At 43.7% G+C, this 22565-nt stretch overlaps 1 protein-coding gene across 1 annotated transcript in view; it reads right to left on the bottom strand.

Annotated features, from left to right (window-relative positions):
- The window catches only part of LOC126145344 (pickpocket protein 28-like), a 105585-nt gene that overhangs the window by 52253 nt on the left and 30767 nt on the right, over window positions 1-22565 (bottom strand). Inside the window, exon 4 of the mRNA XM_049915551.1 lies at window positions 6738-6837. Coding sequence (XP_049771508.1) covers window positions 6738-6837 — 100 coding nt within the window. The remainder of the gene's footprint in view (window positions 1-6737; window positions 6838-22565) is intronic.

Below are 22565 nucleotides of genomic sequence, written 5' to 3'. Positions count from 1 at the left end.
TAGGTGAAGAGAGAGGGTGAGATAAGTGGCGGTGACAGCGTTACAATAGACAGTGACTATTAAGTAATCTTTGCGGTGCTGAAAACAGACACGGAACAGTACATCATTTGCTACAATCATTTACTCTGGGGGCCAAAGCACTCGTTGATCTGAAAGTTGAAGTTTTAATAAGCTGAGGCCACGCTATTCAAATTATAACATGATCGCCAATTGTTGCAATAAAAACTGCCTGCATATATAGATAGCCTGGCTAATACCATATTGAGATCCCATCTGAAGTGTTTTAATGAAATTCCAGACGTTGGAATGAGAGACGGAGCCATATTTGAGATACTTAAGATTTCATCTACGCTACTGGCCATTAAAACTGCAACACCAAGAAGAAATGCAGATGATAAACGGGTATTCATTAGACAAATATATTATACTAGAACTGACATGTGATTACATTTCCACGCAATTCCGGTGCATAGATCCTGAGAAATCAGTACCCAGAACAACCACCTCTGGCCGTAATAACGGCCTTGGTACGCCTGGGCATTGAGAGCTTGGATGTCCATGCAGCTTCAACACGATACCACATATCATCAAGAGTAGTGACTGGCGTATTGTGACGAGCCAGTTGCTCGGCCATCATTGACGAGACGTTTTCAATTGGTGAGAGATCTGGAGAATGTGCTGGTCAGGGCAGCAGTCGAACATTTTCTGTATCCAGAAAGGCCCGTACAGGACCTGCAACATGCGGTCGTGCATTATCCTGCTGAAATGTAGGGTTCCGCAGGCATCGAATGAAGGGTACAGCCACGGGTCGTAACACATCTGAAATGTAACGTCCACTGTTCAAAGTGCCGTCAATGCGAACAAGAGGTGACCGAGACGTGTAACCAATGGCACCCCATACCATCACGCCGGGTGATACGCCAGCATGGCGATGACAAATACACGCTTCCAATGTGCGTTCACCGCGATGTCGTCAAACACGGATGCGACCGTCATGTTGCTGTAAACAGAACCTGGATTCATCCGAAAAAATGACATTTTGCCATTCGTGCACCCAGGTTCGTCGTTGAGTACACCATCGCAGGCGCTCCTGTCTGTGATGCAGCGTCAAGGGTAACCGCAGCCATGGTCTCCGAGCTGATAGTCCATGCTGCTGCAAACGTCGTCGAACTGTTCGTACAGATGGTTGTTGTCTTGCAAACGTCCCCATCTGTTGACTCAGGGATCGAGACATGGCTGCACGATCCGTTACAGCCATGCGGATAAGATAGCTGTCATCTCGACTGCTAGTGATACGAGGCCGTTGGGATCCAGCACGGAGTTCCGTATTACCCTCCTGAACCCACCAATTCCATATTTTGCTAACAGTCATTGGATCTCGACCAACGCGAGCAGCTACAATCCGACCTTTATCAAAGTCGAAAACGTGATGGTACGCATTTCTCCTCCTTACACGTGGCATTACAACAACGTTTCACCAGTCAACGCCGGTCAACTGCTGTTTGTATATGTGAAATCGGTTGGAAACTTTCCTCATGTCAGCACGTTGTAGGTGTCGCCACCGGCGCTAACCTTGTGTGAATGCTCTGAATCGCTAATCTTTTGCATATCACAGCATCTTCTTCCTGTCGGTTAAATTTCGCGTCTGTAGCACGTCATCTTCGTGGTGTAGCAATTTTAATGGCCAGTAGTGTAATTTTTATCATTACGAAACGCATCATAGCCATACTGACAGGTGGCTGATGGCAGCAGAGCAGGCAACCAGAGACGTTCCTCGCGACGAGCGGAGACAAGGGAATATTGGCAGTGCGTTTTATGAAACTTAGTTAGTTCTCACTGGAACAAAAGCAGCAGATACACAATCGGAAGCACAAGACGCTACAAATGGTTCAAATAGCTCTGAGCACTATGGGACTTAACGTCTGAGGTCATTAGTCCCCTCGAACTTAGAACTAGTTAAACCTAACTAACCTAAGGACATCACACTCATCCATGCCCGAGGTAGGATTCGAACCTGCGACCGTAGCGGTCGCGCGGTTCCACACTGTAGCGCCTAGAACCGCTGGCCACACATGCCGACGGCAACAGAAAATCCACATGCAAATCAACCAGTATCACTTCATCCTGAAAAGGTCACTGCGTGGTGCGGGTTTATGGCATCATTTATCTTAGGGTCATATTTTTTCGAAGAGTCACGTGATTCCAGTCCTGTTACCTGTACCGTCACTGGTAAGCGCTACAAGTCTTTTGCGTAACCATGTCATTCCAGCTCTCCAACAGCGTGGATGTGTGGATGGGATCATTTTTATGCAAGATGGCGCATCTCCGCACATTGCAAATCCAGTTACGCAGCTGCTGAAGCGCCATTTCGGAAATCCTAGAATTATCACCCGCCATTTGCCTACAGCCTGGCGGTCCCGACCACCTGATCTTAATCCGTGTAACTTCTGGCTGTGGGGCTGTCTGAAAGGTGTTGCGTTCAGTGTTCCGATTGTAAACTTAGCAGCACTGAATGCACGCATTGCACAAAACATTCTGAACATGTCCCAGGAAACACTTCGATCAGTTGTGGAACATTTCAACTTGTTGCAGAAGACGGTGGACAGCATATCGAACATGTTTTGCGTCAATCACACGGAAATTAATAATCCGATTTCATTTTGATTGATGCTTTTTATGCGGATTTTGGCCACAGGACAATTAAAAACCGATTTTTCCCATCCGATGTGATATGACCTTGCCGTGGTGGATAGGCTTACGTAACTAACACTATCACACCTGTACACCCATATACACTGAGTAGTACAGTTTGTTTAACGTCAAAGGTACAACTTACGCATTGTTGTATGATTCATTGGTCATTTGTGATCGACTACAATTCAATTACGATGCTTACAAAGCCATCTGTTGTTACGTTTTGTAACTATTTATTTTTCTTCTGCCATACGTTTTCTCCCTTCTCCGATATTATTCCGTTGCAATTTGACGTCATTCTGACCAGTGGTCAGAAAGTTTAAATATAATCACCCTGTATAACGGCGCTAATATTTCTACCGATATATCGATATCGAAATGGCAATATAGAGTGCCGATATTTTTATTTTACATTACATATTTTTCACAATTTTAGGAAAATAAATGAAGCTGTCCTTTTGAAATTGTAGTAGGACATAATTTTACTTTCATTGCAGAAGGGACTCTTACTACCTTTTAAGCGATCGTCACGTCCAATCTTTCTCACTGACTGTGTGAAGCAAGTATAGGCGGCACAGAAGAACTCCGGTTGCACTGGGGGGAGGGGGGGAAGGAAGTTATTCCGAAGTGAAGAGGCAGCACACCAGTTGTGTTACAAAATCATTTTAACGCAACCAGTCGGCTACTTCTTCACATCGACATTTCTTCAAAAGCAGTTGTTGAAAATGATGGACAAAAATCTAAATTCGTCGTTGCGGTGGGCGGAGACGTGTGAGGGGAAATGCTGACGTAATCGGCGCTCGGCGCTACCAGACACAAACTGCAGTGTTTACTTCACCACGTAGTTCTGATACTACAACTGCTAGGTCGCTGGCTTTTAAAGAAATGAACAAACAGTGAAGTCGACATGAAGTTTTCCTGACTAATCCGGTATGTGACGAGACCGAACGATGGACCCATCAGACACGTTTTATTGTGCCACTTACATGCAGTGTGCATTGTTAGCAAAGTGGTTATCGGCAAGCGTGAACGTGCATCGTTTTCCTTTCAGTTCTTGCTCTAAGGTGGATTGGCAAGCTGCTACCTTGTTGATTTACAGAATATCTAATAGTTCAAATGGTTCAAATGGCTCTGAGCACTATGGGACTTAACTTCTGAGGTCATATGTCCCCTAGAACTTAGAACTACTTAAACCTAACTAACCTAAGGACATCACACACATCCATGTCCGAGGCAGGATTCGAACCTGCGACCGTAGAGGTCGCGCGGCTCCCGACTGAAGCGCCTAGAACCGCTCGGCCACTCCGGCCGGCTATCTAATAGTAAATCAATACTTAAATATACAGCTCTAAAACTGGCAGTATATTCACAATGCACAGCCGATATTTTTATAGGCAGCTAAGTCGATAATTTTTCCGCCGGTTTATCGATACATTTACTTGATGTAGCCCTATATATACTTTAAGAATATGTGTTATACTTTTTTCTTGCTTAATTTTGTAGACCAAATACTGTTTGAATGAAGGCCTCCCAAAAGCAAATTGTGTACACAAAATTAATAAATAAATATATGTGTTTTCAGCATAAAATGAAAAACATGAGACCTTTTAAGGTCCTTTTAACATTGGATTGCCCCTTTGACAAAATCCTGGCTACATCCTTGATTAGAGAGCTCCTACCATTTCCTGACTCACGCAGGCTACATCAGAAAGAGGTAACAGAGTCAGCAATAACTAACCTAACATCAAGAAAGCTGCAGAGCATAGGCATAATTCACAATATGCTAAGGAAAATACCAAAAAGCTATACATTGGTCATGAAGTACTTGTGAAATCCCATCCTTTACCACACAAAAATAAGCGTCTAAGTCATACGTTGTTCTTGGTATACAATGAGCATTACAGAATTCGTCAAATGACAATGCAGTAGAATTGGAAACAATAAACAATATGTACTATAAAAGTAAAGGACTGCATCATGTAATATATATCAACCCATTTATGGAATAGTGTTTTTGTATTTTTGTATTTTGGTCTTGAAAACTATCTTGAATCTTTCTTGGTATGGCACATATTATGTTCTTTATATTGTTTTGTGATAATTTTGTTTTTACTTTGCTGTATAGGTGATACGAGAGCATTATCTTGTGGAAATATGTACTTTTTTTCTTTTGTAACTAATTACGCACCTGTTTCATTGGGTCACATGACAAATATGATAAAATTCATATATGTTAAAACGAATTTGGTAATTATGTACATATTCCAGAGATATGAGACACGCACTGTTGAACGAGAAGTTTTATTTACTACTATATGATGACAATAGGGAGGGACGGAAAACACGAATGAGAAGACTACTGATTGAAATACAGATGTATTTTTATGGTATTATGAGTATTTTAATGACCAATATGTTACCAACCCATGATGCTCTTTCCCCTTTATCACATTTTTAGCGCTTATTAACTAATTTTCTTGCCATGGATTAGTGTAATTTTGTGAAATGTATATAATTTTCTTGCGTAATATGACTATTGCCTAACATGGCTATTGTCATAAGTGAACTATTGCAATACATGATTATTGGTGCACCAACATACCTGTTGACACTGGCTTATTATTGGGATTTTGTGATGACGCTGGTATCTTGCATTTTTGTGGTGATACACTTTGCTTTCGTTGCTACATTGTTTTTATGATGAAACTCCTTGTGTGTGGTTTGTCTTAGTTTAAGAATGTGTACTTCATTTTGTTTACTGGATTACAATAATGATTTTTGCTGCATGTATGTAGTATAAGATACTTCGCTATATTGCCTTTCTGATGAAATATTTATCATATTCATTTGGATATAACAATGAATTCGGATGTATTGCTGTTCTATGAAATATTTTTGTGAATATGTGTATATTGTGGCGCCTATAGTTTTACGAGAGTTCTCTTAGGATAAGCATTTACCGTTAGAGGCCATAAATAAGGTAAATGTCTTGACTAATAAGAGAATGATGAAAAATTGGGTACAGGAAAACAGTAATTAAGAATATAGCAGGTGTACCTAGAAATGAGAAAGAAATGGAAGTAGTAATATGTGTGAACAGGCAGGTAGAATAAAATTGCATATATTCTTTGGGCGAAGAAAGATTTTGATAGCAATATGGAAATTTAAATGCGTATATCCAGGTTGAATAATGGTTATATTGTGTGATTATGATGACGAGGTAACGAAATATTTGAAGGACAGTGTTGTCCAAGATGGATAGGTTGAGGAGAATTTGTCCGTTTGCCTCCAAAACACCTTAGTTGTGTCCTCTGGATTTTACTGTCTGTGGACATCTCTAAAGTGTACAGCACTCCCATTGATACGTTTGAAGAACTGGAGCAGCGAATTCTACAAGTCTGACAGGATTTATGAGACGATCCATGGATGTTTGACAGAATTCGTTGCTCACTGCTAGACAAGTGGAGAATTGTCCCAAATGTATGACATGCGAACCACCTACTTTGACAAATAAGAATGTGCAATAATTTGTAAAGTATAACGTCCTGAAGCAGTGCTGTATGTATCTGAAAGGTAGGCCAGGAAGCATAACAGTCAACGGCGCCTGCTTCCGAGCAGACATGTGAGCCGTCAAGTAAACTTCTGCCATGTTACAAGGCTTCAAGTCGTACACCACTGTTCGTGGTCACGTTGGACATTTCGCATTGGTAGAACTAAAAATTGGGCATCTATTTTCATGACGTGGTCTTGGGTATGTCCAAACACGGTAACTCGTTTCTGCTATTCTGTGACGTGTCCATTTCGATCATCTTACTGCGCCGATCCACCGATGCCATAAAATAGGCTGGCAAATACTAGGCCTAATCACTTCACTGCGACGGCTTGACATGTTGAAGGGCTACATGGCTGCCTGGTAACAGTTCTATACAATCGTTTACAACTTCTCCGAACCTTATTTTATGTGGATGACTAATTTTTGTACAACGAGCAAATATCGTGGGATGACAGATAGAGTCACTTCTGCTGTCATAAGCTGGACGTACCTCCTTGAGAAACTCGACGGTGCTGTAGTTGGTGAACAAGTCTCCTTTGTTGTAGACGTGAGCGTCGCAGACCAGGGATACGTCCGAGTACATTCTCTGCCTACAAAAAAGAGAAAAAGAGTACGACGGTTAACATATTATGTGTTAATGATTCAGTAATTGATTGTACAAAATGTTATGAGCTACACACGGTATGGATAACTTTATGTTATGTTCTCAGTCACTTTATCTCCTATTTATATCGTATTTATTGTAAATAGGTAGAACTCTCTAAGAACAAGAGTTTTTCTATCTATTGTAGATCTGAAATGATTGTTATACAATCGAAACCGATCTTCGCATTGTATAAATTTGCGATATAGACAAAAAAAAATTGTATATTACGTTTCCATGACTCGTAACATGTGCTCCAAGTCTTCTTAATCACATGTCACATCGGTTCCTGTTATACGTCTACATTACGAAATTAAAAAAGCGATTAACAGTGGCAATAATTAAATAGTAACACTTTTCACTTACGACTTAGCACAACCTACTATTGGTTCTGAGAAAATCATCTCTGTAAAAATGTAAATGTCGTATGGCATTGTTGGCTGGGGTATCCACGGAATGAGCTTAACCGCCTGTTGGAAAATGTGTTCTTCAAATGTTCAAATGTGTGTGAATTCCTAAGAGGCCAAACTGCTGAGGTTATCGGTCCCTAGACTTACACACTACTTAAACTAACTGATGCCAAGAACAACACACAAACCCATGCCCGAGGGAGGACTCGAATTTCCGGCGGAAGGGGCCGAACGATCCGTAACATTGCGCCTCAAACCGCCCGGCCACTCCGCGCGGCTGTGTTCTTCCTCCGCGAGCATTGGCCCCTGCTTAGGGGTATGTGAGAGTTGTGTCGTATGTACTTAGGAAGTGCAGATGAGTGTAAGGGACGAGCGTATTGTGTAGTGTTATGTTTTTGTTGTAGGATGACGATGAGAGAAGGAATAAGGTGAAACCCGGTCCCGGCACATAGCCTATTTCTCTCGATTAAGGAAGCCGCCGAGGTTAACGTCCCCATCCGATTGGCGGATCACCATCAACAGTGTCGCATGTCCTCACTCCTTGAGACACTGCGCAGAAGTTTGGAGTTTTACGCAGGAGACGTGTGCAAAGACATGGATCTAGAATAGGGTGACCCAATTATTTTCGGTGAAAACCGGGATACATTCACCCGGGTGCCAATGGACACATCATTCCACATGTACCCAGGTTTCTTAATTTTAAATATTAATGTTTTGTTGTTACATTTTGTTAACTCAATAATTATAACTAATAAGAAGATACAAAAGATTGATATAATCTAGATTATCTGTATAATTAATGACAGTAATAAAGAAATGTATTACGATCTTACAAAATTTTACAGCCATTCAACTTTTAATCAATTAATATTAAGATGAGCTTTAATATTACTGAGCGCTTGTAGATGGAATTGACTGTCCTTGGAGAAAAGGGCATTTTTCACTGCCTCCAGCCTTGATCATGTCTTTGTTCTGTGAGACACAGTGATAAAACTCGGCACAGTCCATTTTTTGTTGTACAGGATCTACGGATTGCTTCAAGAGAGTCCACCTCCATTCTGTTTCTTTCATCAGTCCACTGGATATTCATGAACGAAAATATTCTTTCCACATTGGCATTATGGGCTGGGATTGCAAATAAATACCTTGCAATTATTACCAACTCAGAGTAATGCTGAAGACAGTCACAGCTTTAAAAAAAACTCACCCACTTCTCATGACATTCCATTGGTGTTTTTTTTTCATCATTCCACTTGTGAAGACTTTCTTCAACGAAATTTGTCAGTATGCGGAACTGATCAAAGACAATGGAATCATCGATTTCAATCTATTTACTCTTCATAAGAAACTGTCTCTTCAACACTTTCCCATTTTGGCGCTCTCTTCAGTAACATCCAATCAAACACCGGCGATGAGGGTAAATATGAGGCGCTCCACTTGCTGAGATATTCTACACAAGTGTCATAAAACTTGTTAACTTCTTCTCTAAAACTCCTTTCCGCTGCTTCTGATACTTCTGCTCTTTTAAGAACAGATTTAACATTAAAAGAAATGAACTCCTGTTCTCTCCTCTTAGTAACAGTTTCCAGAGTATTTTTCAAAACATCATTTACCTCTATTACACTTTTCGTGCTTCCCTCACTTTCCTTTATCCCATGCTGCAAAGTGCTAAGCTGACTGTGAATGAACCATAAGTAGGCTTCACTTAAAGAGTTACTGAAAAACTGAATCGATATTTTCGGGGCTTTGTCTTCATTTAGGAAAAAATCTTTTAACGGTTCAAACAGGCGGGTTACTCTTTCAACTGCTGGAAACAGTGAAACCAGCGAGTTTTCGAGTGACACATTACATTCATATATTCAGTTCCCACATAATCACAGAACTCCTAATGACTCCCTGTTCTAACAGTATACACACTCCTGGAAATTGAAATAAGAACACCGTGAATTCATTGTCCCAGGAAGGGGAAACTTTATTGACACATTCCTGGGGTCAGATACATCACATGATCACACTGACAGAACCACAGGCACATAGACACAGGCAACAGAGCATGCACAATGTCGGCACTAGTACAGTGTATATCCACCTTTCGCAGCAATGCAGGCTGCTATTCTCCCATGGAGACGATCGTAGAGATGCTGGATGTAGTCCTGTGCCATGCCATTTCCACCTGGCGCCTCAGTTGGACCAGCGTTCGTGCTGGACGTGCAGACCGCGTGAGACGACGCTTCATCCAGTCCCAAACATGCTCAATGGGGGACAGATCCGGAGATCTTGCTGGCCAGGGTAGTTGACTTACACCTTCTAGAGCACGTTGGGTGGCACGGGATACATGCGGACGTGTATTGTCCTGTTGGAACAGCAAGTTCCCTTGCCGGTCTAGGAATGGTAGAACGATGGGTTCGATGACGGTTTGGATGCACCGTGCACTATTCAGTGTCCCCTCGACGATCACCAGTGGTGTACGGCCAGTGTAGGAGATCGCTCCCCACACCATGATGCCGGGTGTTGGCCCTGTGTGCCTCGGTCGTATGCAGTCCTGATTGTGGCGCTCACCTGCACGGCGCCAAACACGCATACGACCATCATTGGCACCAAGGCAGAAGCGACTCTCATCGCTGAAGACGACACGTCTCCATTCGTCCCTCCATTCACGCCTGTCGCGACACCACTGGAGGCGGGCTGCACGATGTTGGGGCGTGAGCGGAAGACGGCCTAACGGTGTGCGGGACCGTAGCACAGCTTCATGGAGACGGTTGCGAATGGTCCTCGCCGATACCCCAGGAGCAACAGTGTCCCTAATTTGCTGGGAAGTGGCGGTGCGGTCCGCTACGGCACTGCGTAGGATCCTACGGTCTTGGCGTGCATCCGTGCGTCGCTGCGGTCCGGTCCCAGGTCGACGGGCACGTGCACCTTCCGCCGACCACTGGCGACAACATCGATGTACTGTGGAGACCTCATGCCCCACGTGTTGAGCAATTCGGCGGTACGTCCACCTGGCCTCCCGCATGCCCACTATACGCCCTCGCTCAAAGTCCGTCAACTGCACATACGGTTCACGTCCACGCTGTCGCGGCATGCTACCAGTGTTAAAGACTGCGATGGAGCTCCGTATGCCACGGCAAACTGGCTGACACTGACGGCGGCGGTGCACAAATGCTGCGCAGCTAGCGCCATTCGACGGCCAACACCGCGGTTCCTGGTGTGTCCGCTGTGCCGTGCGTGTGATCATTGCTTGTACAGCCCTCTCGCAGTGTCCAGAGCAAGTATGGTGGGTCTGACACACCGGTGTCAATGTGTTCTTTTTTCCATTTCCAGGAGTGTATGTAAAAGTGTGAGTATACCTTCATGACGATACTTTCAACATCACAGCTTAAACTGTCAGCAGGTGTCTGCACGCTATTGTGTAAAACATGTGCAGGGCACCCTATGCCTTCAATGTTTTCATGCAATGTTGCCTTTAATTTGGTAAATACGTTGCATTTGCCTTGTCTTTTTAAACCACCAAAGTTTGTGTTGGTGTTGTCTCCACAAAATGCCACACATTTATTTTTCTCAAGATCAAACATTTCGATAGTATTCATACAAAATCTGGAAATTTCGTCAGATGTTTCATTAGGTAGTGAACTCGCCTTCAAAATTTTTGTCTGAATTCCCTGATTAATATAGAAAAACTGAACAACAAACGGAAATATTTTAGTGGCCTTATGATTGTTGGCATCATTGGATATCCCGTAGAAAGAAGACTTTTTGATGTATTCAAGGCTTTCCTTTACACTCTGGGGAGCAATAACTTCTTTCACTAAGGCCGACACTTTAGTTCTTGCTGAACAAACTTTTTTGCAATGTAAGAATCATCAAACATAATGCTGTTAAGCTTATTAGTACAATCACTATATCTATAAGTTTGGTGATGTTTTACCGTGTGGTAGGCTAGTGTAAGCTCAGCTGCTCGAACTTTCGTCTCTTCACTTGACTGATGTTTCACAAAATAATTTTGTAGAGTTTTGCTGCAGCAAGGTGCACTGGATCTGTTAATGTGTTTCTTTGACCTGATGTGATCAACTATGTCGGAACGTCCACCATGACTTACACTAATAAAACAGTTGCATACGGAACACTCTGCTTCATACTCAAAACGACATTTCTTAATGAAATTCCATTCCTTGGAATAACAGTCACTGAACTTGCAGGCACGTTTCGGCATTGCGTTTCACAGTGCTTCAGCAATAATACCACTAATATGAGAAAAAATTATTGCAGTTTGTCTGACAAAACATCAACTACTACACTGTTCTGACAATGAGTGTGTGAGTAAGTGGCGCGACAATCGGACAATTTCATAGCTCTGTTACAATAATACAACTTACTACTTGTTGGCCGAAGTACCGCTCAAAGTAAATTATTGCCTGAGTGTATCAATACTGATACTGTGATTACTAGTATGGGACGATGGAGGTTTTAGACAAATAAGCTAAAATATATTAATTTCTTGTGTCGTATTTCCTTTAATATAGCGAAATCCCAAAAATTTGAGAAAGTTTCACGGAATGTATTTAAAAACTGAATTCCGGGACTTTTGAGCGTCCCGAAACACATTTTCGGGACACCGGAACACAGGGATGAAAACCGGGACAATCCTAGTTTTCGGGGACGTTTGGTCACCCTAATCTAGAACTATCTGCTCTCGTGTTGCCGGCCTGATACTGGCAGTGAAATTTTCTTCCACCACCAGGATTCGAACCAGCTTATCTTCAAACAGAGCGCCACCGCACAGGCGTGCGTTAGCTACCTTGGCTACGGAGGCTGGTTTCAGCTCTGTGATATTCTCTCAAAATATTTTCAAATTAACTTCCTTTTTTTAGTGCCTCTGTTGTTGATCAAGATCACTCTACAGATCAGTTCATACGGTACAATGAAGTATGAAGCCTACTCTTAGCTCAAAATGGTTCAAATGGCTCTGAGCACTATGGGACTTAACACCTATGGGCATCAGTCCCCTAGAACTTAGAACTACTTAAACCTAACTAACCTAAGGACAGCACACAACACCCAGCCATCACGAGGCAGAGAAAATCCCTGACCCCGCCGGGAATCGAACCCGGGAAACCGGGCGTGGGAAGCGAGAACGCTACCGCACGACCACGAGATGCGGCCTACTCTTAGCTATTCGTCTACATTGTGCTCTAGAGTGATAGGAGAAATCCCAGTAAGTTTTCGTCTGATTTCATGTACAACGTAGAAACAAACAGATTATTAGTGTTTTCAAAGTGACAGCAAGTACTCGTATAGCTGGTTTAAGAATCTGTAGAGACACAACTAAATTCTTCATGGACGTGGACAGCGCACGGAAATATTAAGAAAAAAATATTATGCATATAGAAAAGAGCAAAAGGTATCTTGGATGGACAGTTCAAGAAAAGAATGAGAAACATCAGCTACAGATCATAGGATCCATAAAATGGGAAGAGCATACGGAATAACTAAGAATGTTTACAATAAATACACACATCTCTGAAAACGTAAAAATAAGAAGTTATAATATATACCGAACACAGAATGCATCTATGCAGACGGTTGGTTAACATTAAAACACCTAAAACGGATATTAGTAATATTGGGAACAAGAATTATAAATACAAATTTAGTCCCAGGAAGAACTAGTTTGAAAAGACGTAGAAATATGCAACACGGAAGAAAGAGTGGTATAAATGAATGAAAGTGCAGAAGTGCAGAAGTACGATTTCAAGACAGAAATAAAAGAGGTGTGAAGTGATTTTCTTTTTCAAAATAATAGACAGTAAAATGATGTGAAACTATTGGAGGAAGAGGAAACAAAAATGAGACTGAACTGAAATCAATAATAGTGCCCAGATGGCGATAAAGAAAAGAAAGAAAGGTAATTAAATTTTCCTTAAGATGTATTTTAGCTTTTAACTCGTTCATACTAAAGTAATCATTTCTCTAGAAATGCCTCCAGTAGACACGCTTTTTTCTTACAGTGAGCGTATTTTATTGTGCATTATACTGGATCGCATAAAGCGGAACATGTGGAACTGTTGTCTCGTTATTCTGGCACACTCCTTCGCTTGGCTGTGAGTGACATAGGGTTGCTTCTTTCTCCGCATTTTCATCTTTGACAGGCTTCTCTATGCCAGAAAAAAATTGTGTTAGTCTTCTTCTTTTCCTGGTCGTATCCTAAGTCTTGGCGGCGTCAGTATGTAATTCTGGATTTAGCGAAGTTGGTGGTAGAGGATGGCCACATGCCTTTCCGGTGTCGTCACCTCGTTACCCACCGTGACAAAACACGTGTACCTCATCTGTCTGCGTATAGTGTTATCCATGCGAAAGTGTGACAAAGTTTCAGAAATGTTTGAGAATTGTGTAACTGACAAGGGAAACTCCCCATCGCACCTCCCTCAGATTTAGCGGGAAGCCGGCCGCTGTGGCCGAGCGGTTCTAGGTGCTTCAGTCCGGAACCACGCGGCTGCTATGGTCGCAGGTTCGAATCCTGCCTCGGGCATGGATGTGTGTGACGTCCTTAGTTTATTTAGGTTTAAGTAGTTCTAAGTCTATGGGACTGATGACCTCAGATGTTAAGTCCCATAGTGCTTAGAGCCATTTGAACCATTTTTTTAGTGGAAAGATGGCCCAGTGGATCGTCTGTCAAAAACTGAACACTGACTAAGCATGAAAACAAGAGGAAGGTGTGCTGAACTGTGAAAAACAGTGGGCGGTCCGAAGATGAGAAGTGCAATATAGAGCAGACTGAACCAGCAGGGGCGTCGGCCTTTGGCTATGGCGAGGCGCACACGCCTTGTTTGCGTCTCGCCTGTTGTGCTGCTTGCGAACGAGAGCGCGTTTGTTTACTTCCGCGTAGCGGCTTGTTTCAGGGTCCTACTGCATTGACCATCACGGCGTTTTCTTACCGCTACGCCACAATTAAATTAAATTTTTCATTAGATCACGAACGACCGAAGGCGTATGAAGCTGTAAGTTCTATACGGGATGAAATGCGTCTCCCGTCACAACACATTCTCGGAATACATTTTTCAATCCTTAATACTACTGCGTACATAAAGCTCGCGAATGACGAGCTGTGCGCCGACGTTGTGCGGCGCTACAGTAGCGATCTCAAGTTTCCATACTCTGACGGACATATAGTTACTGTGAATAAAAATCTCTCGGTGTACATGCCGCTTCAATTCAGGATAAAACTCCAAGCTTTCGACCACTACCTCCATGGTCGTCGTCAGGGCTAAAACCGACTGTCGTAAACTATTTTTTTTTTCTTTATTGTATTTCAATTCCCCATCGGGGCGGGCTGGCAGCAGCATATGCGCTGCTCTTCAGCCGAAAGACATAGAACAAACAATAGAAGACATTTAAAAATAACAAAGAAGAGAATATGGTGAACATAGATATAAAAAAGGAGGAACATCATGGAAGGCAATAGACGAAAAACGGGGTGACCGTAAAATGGAGATAAAAAACTGTGAAAACTGTTGAAAAGTAGCACACACAAAAAGCCCCAAACTGCGATAATTAAAAGAACACAAGGCACAGTATGACTGGAGCACAAAAGGTATCGACGGATGGCGTAGCACATAACAAACACTGACGGTGAACCTCAAGGCAGTACACAATTAAAATCACACCTCTTGACGCACAGGAGAAACAGCACTAAACACAACACTGATGTGGCACACTGACGATGATCAAAGCAGAGGATCTGCCAGGCGCAAGGAGATGAGGGAGACCGGAAGAAGGGAGGGAGGGGAAGAGATGGGGGAGATGAGCGGGAGGCGCGCTGAAGAGGGCCAGGTAGGGAGGGATGTGGGAAGGAAAGAGGCAAGTATGGGGTGCGGGGTCTCAGGGGAGGAGGAGGGGGGGAACTGTCGTAAACTAGCAAGTCTCCCACTTTTATATGCAGAGGACGGCTTCTGATTGGCTCGAATACGTCATAGCAACAACGATATGGCGCGTAGTGAAGTGGTGCCCTCTACTTCCATAAATGTAGTTTCTTTCCCGCGTTGCTTGCAGCGCCATCCCTTGAATCAGGAGGTAAAGTGCGGGAAGTTTTCCTCTGCGATTTTTCTTTATCAGAAGCCGTCCTTTGCATATGAAAGTGGGAGCATCGCTAGTTTACGACAGTCGGTTTTAGCCCTGACGACGACCATGGAGGTGGTGGTCGAAAGCTTGGAGTTTTATGCTGAATTGAAGGGGCATGTACACCGAGAGATTTTTATTCAAGAAATAAGTCGCGAAAGACTTCGTAGCCATATAGCTACTGTAGTGGTTGACCACGCTGGTTTTGCCCTCCGAACGTTGCGGGTTTTCGAACTCCAGTTTGAAGTACCGTCGGAAGCTGTGGTTACCGCTTTTAAACCTTACGGCAACGTCGTCAGTCACGAATGTGGAAGACGTTCGAAACGTACCGTATCCTCAATGGTGTCCGTCAGATAAACTACGGAAACATGTGCCTTCCTACTTGGTTATTGCCGGCTGCGATCGTCATGTACGATGGCCAGCCGCACACCTGTTCAGGTTGTGACCAGGAAGGCCACGTCCGTTCTCATTGCCTGCGACACAGACTGGTTCAGACGCCGGTCGGAGTCGTCGCTCCTCCTGAGGCGCCCACTGTCGGACAAAACATCAACTACTACACTGTTCTGACAATGAGTGTGTGAGTAAGTGGCGCGACAATCGGACGATTTCATAGCTCTGTTACAATAATACAACTTACTACTTGTTGGCCAAAGTACCGCTCAAAGTAAATTATTGCCTGAGTGTATCAATACTGATACTGTGATTACTAGTATGGGACAATGGAGGTTTTAGACAAATAAGCTAAAATATATTAATTTCTTGTGTCGTATTTCCTTTAATATAGCGAAATCCCAAAAATTTGAGAAAGTTTCAGGAAATGTATTTAAAAACTGAATTCCGGGACTTTTGAGCGTCCCGAAACACGGGACGCCGGAACACAGGGATGAAAACCGGGACAATCCTGGTTTTCCGGGACGTTTGGTCGCCCAAATCTAGAACTACCTGTTCTCGTGTTGCCGGCCTGATACTGGCAGTGAAATTTTCTTCCACCACCAGGATTCGAACCAGCTTATCTTCAAACAGAGCGCCACCGCACAGGCGTGCGTTAGATACCTTGGCTACGGAGGCTGGTTTCAGCTCTGTGATATTCTCTCAAAATATTTTCAAATGAACTTCCTTTTTTTAGTCCCTCTGTTGTTGATCAAGATCACTCCACAGATCAGTTCATACGGTGCAATGAAGTATGAAGCCTACTCTTAGCTATTCGTCTACATTGTGCTCTAGAGTGATAGGAGAAATCCCAGTAAGTTTTCGTCTGATTTTATATAAAACGTAGAAACAAACAGATTATTAGTGTCTTCAAAGTTACAGCAAGTACTCGTACAGCTGGTTTAAGAATCTGTAGAGACACAACTAAATTCTTCATGGACGTGGACAGCGCACGGAAATATTAAGAAAAAAATATTATGCATATAGAAAAGAGCAAAAGGTATCTTGGAGGGACAGTTCAAGAAAAGAATGAGAAACATCAGCTACAAATTATAGGATCCATAAAATGGAAGAGCATACGGAATAACAAAGAATGTTTACAATAAATAGACACATCTCTGAAAACGTAAAAATAAGAAGTTATAATATATACCGAATACAGAATGCATCTATGCAGACGGTTGGTTAACATTAAAACACCTAAAACGGATATTAATAATATTGGGAACAAGAATTATAAATAAAAATTAAGTTCCACGAAGAACTAGTTTGAAAAGACGTAGAAATATGCAACACGGAAGAAAAAGGAGTGGTATAAATGAATGAAAGTGCAGAAGTACGATTCCAAGACAGAAATAAAAGAGGAGAGAAGTGATTTTCTTTTTCAAAAGAATAGACAGTAAAATGATGTGAAACTATTGGAGGAAGAGGAAACAAAAATGAGACAGAACTGAAATCAATAACAGTCAGTCGGTAACCGTGTCGGCCTCTCTCGATGACGGCATGGTCTTTTCGCCAGTCTCTCCTACACCCCTGCCGGAGTTACTACAAATGAACGACGACCGTCAGGAGGCACAAACTGTCTGTCCCGACTCCATGGTTGTTGACAACGGAGCTGTACCTACCTCTGCATTTCTGCCATCTGGCCACATGTCGGACGATAGTCGCCCGCCATCCGACACGGACCAGTATGTTATAAAGCAAAGGTCGCCGAGGAAACGAAAGAGAGAACGCCATACCCCTTCTAATGACTGCGTCCATCGGGCGTCCGCACAGGATGACTACCCTGCAACTGATGGTGCGCTGTCCTCTGACGCCCTGACACCTGAAGACGTGACGTCTCAATCAGTAAAAACAGAACCCTTAAATGATCTCTTTTTTGTCCGTCTGTCTGTTCGCCCCTTTTTCTCCAGAACGGGTAGAAGTATCTGGTTGAAATTTATGCCGAATACTAACGTCCACAGTTCTCTGGCGGTTTAAAGATTTAAGCTTCTAAGTCAACGCAACCAAAAGATACGGCCATTTATGTCACATATTTTGATACTTGCAAACTCACTCATTAAAACTTATAGATGAACTATTCGTATATACCCATATTCAAAAAACACCGAACACCTTCGACGACTAGACATAGGACGTTCAAATTCACAGCTCATGTACACTACTGGCCATTAAAATTGCTACACCACGAAGACGACGTACTACAGGTGCGAAATTTAACCGGCAGGAAGAAGATGCTGTGATATGCAAATGATTAGCTTTTCAGAGCATTCACAAGGTGGCGCCGGTGGCGACACCTACAACGTGCTGACATGAGGAAAGTTTCCAACCGATTTCTCATACACGAACAGCAGTTGACCGGCGTTGCCTGGTGAAAAGTTGTTGTGATGCCTCGTTTAAGGAGAAGAAATGACTACCATCAGATTTCCGACTTTGATAAAGGTCGGATTGTAGCCTATCGCGATTGCGGTTTATCGTATCGCGACATTGCTGCTCGCGTTGGTCGAGATCCAACGACTGTCAGCAGAAGATGGTATTGGTGGGTTCAGGAGGGTAATACGGAATGCCGTGCTGGATCCCAACGGCCTCGTATCACTAGCAGTCGAGATGACAGGCATCTTATTCGCATGGCTGTAACGGATCGTGCAGCCACGTCTCGATCCCTGAGTCAACAGATGGGGACGTTTGCAAGAGAACAACCATCTGTACGAACAGTTCGACGACGTTTGCAGCAGCATGGACTATCAGCTCGAAGACCATGGCTGCGGTTACCCTTGACGCAGCATCACAGACAGGAGCGCCTGCGATGGTGTACTCAACGACGAACCTGGGTGCACGAATGGCAAAACGTCATTTTTTCGGATGAATACAGGTTCTATTTACAGCATCATGATGGTCGCGTCCGTGTTTGGCGACATCGCGTTGAACGCACATTGGAAGCGTTTGTTCGTCATCGCCATACTGGCGTATCACCCGGCGTGATGGTATGGGGTGCCATTGGTTAAACGTCTCGGTCACCTCTTGTTCGCAATGACGGCACTTTGAACAGTGGACGTTACATTTCAGATGTGTTACGACCGGTGGCTCTACCCTTAATTCGATCCCTGCGAAACCCTACATTTCAGGAGGATAATGCACGACCGCATGTTGCCGGTCCTGTACGGGCCTTTCTGGATACAGAAAATGTTCGACTGCTGCCCTGGCCAGCACATTCTCTAGATCTCTCACCAGTTGAAAACGCCTGGTCAATGGTGGCCGAGCAACTGGCTCGTCACAATGCGCCAGTCACTACTCTTGATGAACCGTGGTATCGTATTGAAGCTGCATGGGCAGCTGTACCTGTACATGACATCTAAGCTCTGTTTGACTCAATGCACAGGAGTATCAAGGCCGTTATTATGGCCAGAGGTGATTGTTCTGGGTACTGATTTGTCAGAGTCTATGCACCCAAATTGCGTGAAAATGTAATCACATGTCAGTTCTAGTATAATATATCTGTCCAATGAATATCCGTTTATCATCTGCATTTCTTCTTGTTGTAGCAATTTTAATGGCCAGTAGTGTACATTAGTATGTTCTGCAGAAATGATTAGCATTTTACCCATGTCGCGGCCGGAGCGGCTGCACGGTTCTAGGCGCTACAATCTGGAACCGCGCGACCGCCACGGTCGTAGGTTCGAATCCTGCCTCGGGCACGGATGTGTGTGATGTCCTTAGGTTAGTTAGGTTCAAGTAGTTCTAAGTTCTAGGGGACTGATGACCTCAGAATTTAAGTCCCATAGTGCTCAGAGCCATTTTTTTCTGCTTGTTTGAAAATGATGGCCCCAATTTGGTTCGCCACAGACAGGCGGAGCGGCATCGCACTGACATACGGCGACAACTCAAGGCCTTTTGCAATGAGTTGCTATTGGCAACAGCCACAAATCACAATTGGTGCTTGTCCAGGGCGCTGTGACCGGTGTGACTTACGTGAACGACATCCTGCGACATGTAGCCATACCCTTTCTGTACACCCGAGACGCCATTTTTCAGCAAGACAATCCACAACCACCTGTTGCTGCACGAACACTTGATTTCTTGGTGTCACAGGATGTCAGCCTTTTGCCCTGGCCCGCCAGATCACCAGACTTTCCGCGAATCGAAGATGTGTGGGATAAGGCGAAATGACGGCTGCAGCTGTGTGACCCAATGCTAACCACCACAGATGAACATTGGAACCAGGTGAATGCAGCATGGTTGGCCATACCACAGGACGCCATTCGCGTGTTATATGTGTCGATACAACCAGGTGTTGAACAAGTTATCAGGGCCCATGGCAAACCCTGTGCCTATCAGGCAACAGGAAACGTGCTGAACCAAGGTGACTGAAGTTGTGATCATTTCTGCAGAACATACTAATGTCTATGTCCTGTGAATATGAACGTCCTATCCCTAGTCGTTCAAAGTGTTCTGTTTCTTTTTTCTGAACATGAGTGTACATAATTAAGTTTGTACGAAACCCTCAGAGCGCGAGTCCTAACTGCACTTGTTCGGTTTATTATTTTATTAGCAATATAGCGAATGGAATACCTCTTCGGCTTCCCGTCATTAGCATTCGATTTACTATTCTTGAAACTACGCTGGTTTTCCCTCAGTCACATAAATTTTTTCAACAGTCTGCGATTAATTTGCTTTATGTCGCTTGACGTAATGCGCTAAGAACGTTGCTTCACACCAGGCGATTGCTTGCATCAGTCTTCGCAATGTCAGTACGCGCTCTCAGGCATGTGTATTAAGCAGGCTTGGACAAGTTCGCATTAATGAAAATCGATCAATCCGCAGGAAGCGTAAACAGCAAAAATACTTGTGCAGAATTATTCTACAGACGAACAGGCATGCTTATAAAAAATGTTTCTTCAAGCGTGATTGTCAACTTTGCAGTTACGTGTGGAACCACCAAGCCACAGTGATCGGTTCCTTGTGACATATAGAGCGGAAGGTAAGACGAATTGCTTAGGTCGCTGAAACAGTTTAAATCTAATCCTACTATTGGAGACATTGTACGGCCCCAGGTCCACTCAGCCTGCTATCAGATGACTATTGTAATTTTTCCCGAGGGTAAAAGGGGTCGGGGCGCCACCCTCCCCCTCCTAGTGCCGCGACGAAGAAAGGCTGCACTCTGGCTGCAGTCAGGCCAATAGTATTACTCTGGCACCATAGCTGGTAATATTCTACGGTATTTATGATGTGCATCGGACTGATCTCTCTATCACGTTTTTCCTATAACCGCCGGCCGGTGTGGCCAAGCGGTTCTAGGCGCGTCAGTTTGGAACCGCGAGACCGCTACGGTCGCAGGTTCGAATCCTGCCTCGGGCATGGATGTGTGTGCTGTCCTTAGGTTAGTTAGGTTTAAGTAGTTCTGAGTTCTAGGGGACTGATGACCTCAGATGTTAAGTCCCATAGTGCTCAGAGCCATTTTTTCCTATAACCACACTCACTAACACAGTTACTTTATTGTTAGATTCTCTCTAGCTGGAGGTAGCTAGTTCTAATCCTGATGGTGCAAGAAATATTTATCACCGGCATTTGTCTGTCAAAGTGAGGAAATGTCATTAAGATCGACACTGTCGTGGATTAAATCCCAACTCTTTCTGCAATATATCATGGAGTGTGGCTATGTGATACCTATCTTTCTTTCAAATGTGGACCTTAAGCACGGCGGACCTCACAGTGCAACTCAGGAGCAGTATTTTTTAAATTATTGACTTTCTTCCCGTTCCCATACAGCTGTCTCAATAGTGGAATGTCAGTTATGACGATACGAACGTAAGGACAACACAACACCCAGTTCCCGAGTGGAGAAAATCTCCACACCGGCCGGGAAACGAACCCGGGCCTCTTCGGTTAGTAATCCGTCGCGCTGACCACGCAGCTATCGCGGCAGACATTTCTCGCGGGTAGTACACTCTGGACTCTACTTTCATTCAACAAACATGGCATTAAGCTGAATGTTGTGCTGATATGACGCCTTCTTTGAAGGCTAGCACCAGTCCGAGAACCCCACCATAAATAAGTAAAAACTCTTCCTTCGCTCTCACCCCACCCTCCTTCGTCCCCTATTAATAATATACCTTCAGTGTCCTTCATCGGTAACCTGCAATGAGATTTTGGCGTGAGCATATTGCAAACACATCAACTGTATTCGAATCTGAAATTCGACTAGCCACTCCGTTTCGGAAACCTGAGACCCAGCCAGAAAGAAAGATTTCTACTCTGCTAAAAGGTGGCACCCCATCACTGATAAAACCGAACACGCATGCGTAAGACATGTAGGACTTGACAGAAATTCCCCATCGCTTCCGTTGATCCGTAGTGTGACATCATATGTGCCATATTGGAGACGCTGAGAATAGCCATTTCTGCCATATTGATGACGTTATGGGTCAAAGCAGACGGGTGGAATCGAACGCTTCCGTTGACCCCAAAGCTATTGAGCCCATAGCAAAGGTTTTGGTCAAGCATTAGATTCAAGCAGTTTTTAAGCTCACGAGGAAAGCAAAAGAAAGCTTGAGAACTGGAAAAGATGTACATGTTTCGCTACAGGCACTTTGTAAGTATGTATCACAACCACGAAAGGCAGTGGCGCTGTTAAATCGATCGTCGGAGAACATGCTTAACATGATGGAGAATATAAATTAATATTATTATGGGCGCTTATGTAGAGGGGAAATAGGAATTTATAAAC

Source organism: Schistocerca cancellata, chromosome 2 (assembly GCF_023864275.1).
Source record: "Schistocerca cancellata isolate TAMUIC-IGC-003103 chromosome 2, iqSchCanc2.1, whole genome shotgun sequence".
Lineage (NCBI taxonomy): Eukaryota > Metazoa > Arthropoda > Insecta > Orthoptera > Acrididae > Schistocerca > Schistocerca cancellata.
The sequence above is the reverse complement of the archived record's forward strand: the minus strand, read 5'-3'. Positions and strand labels throughout refer to the sequence as shown.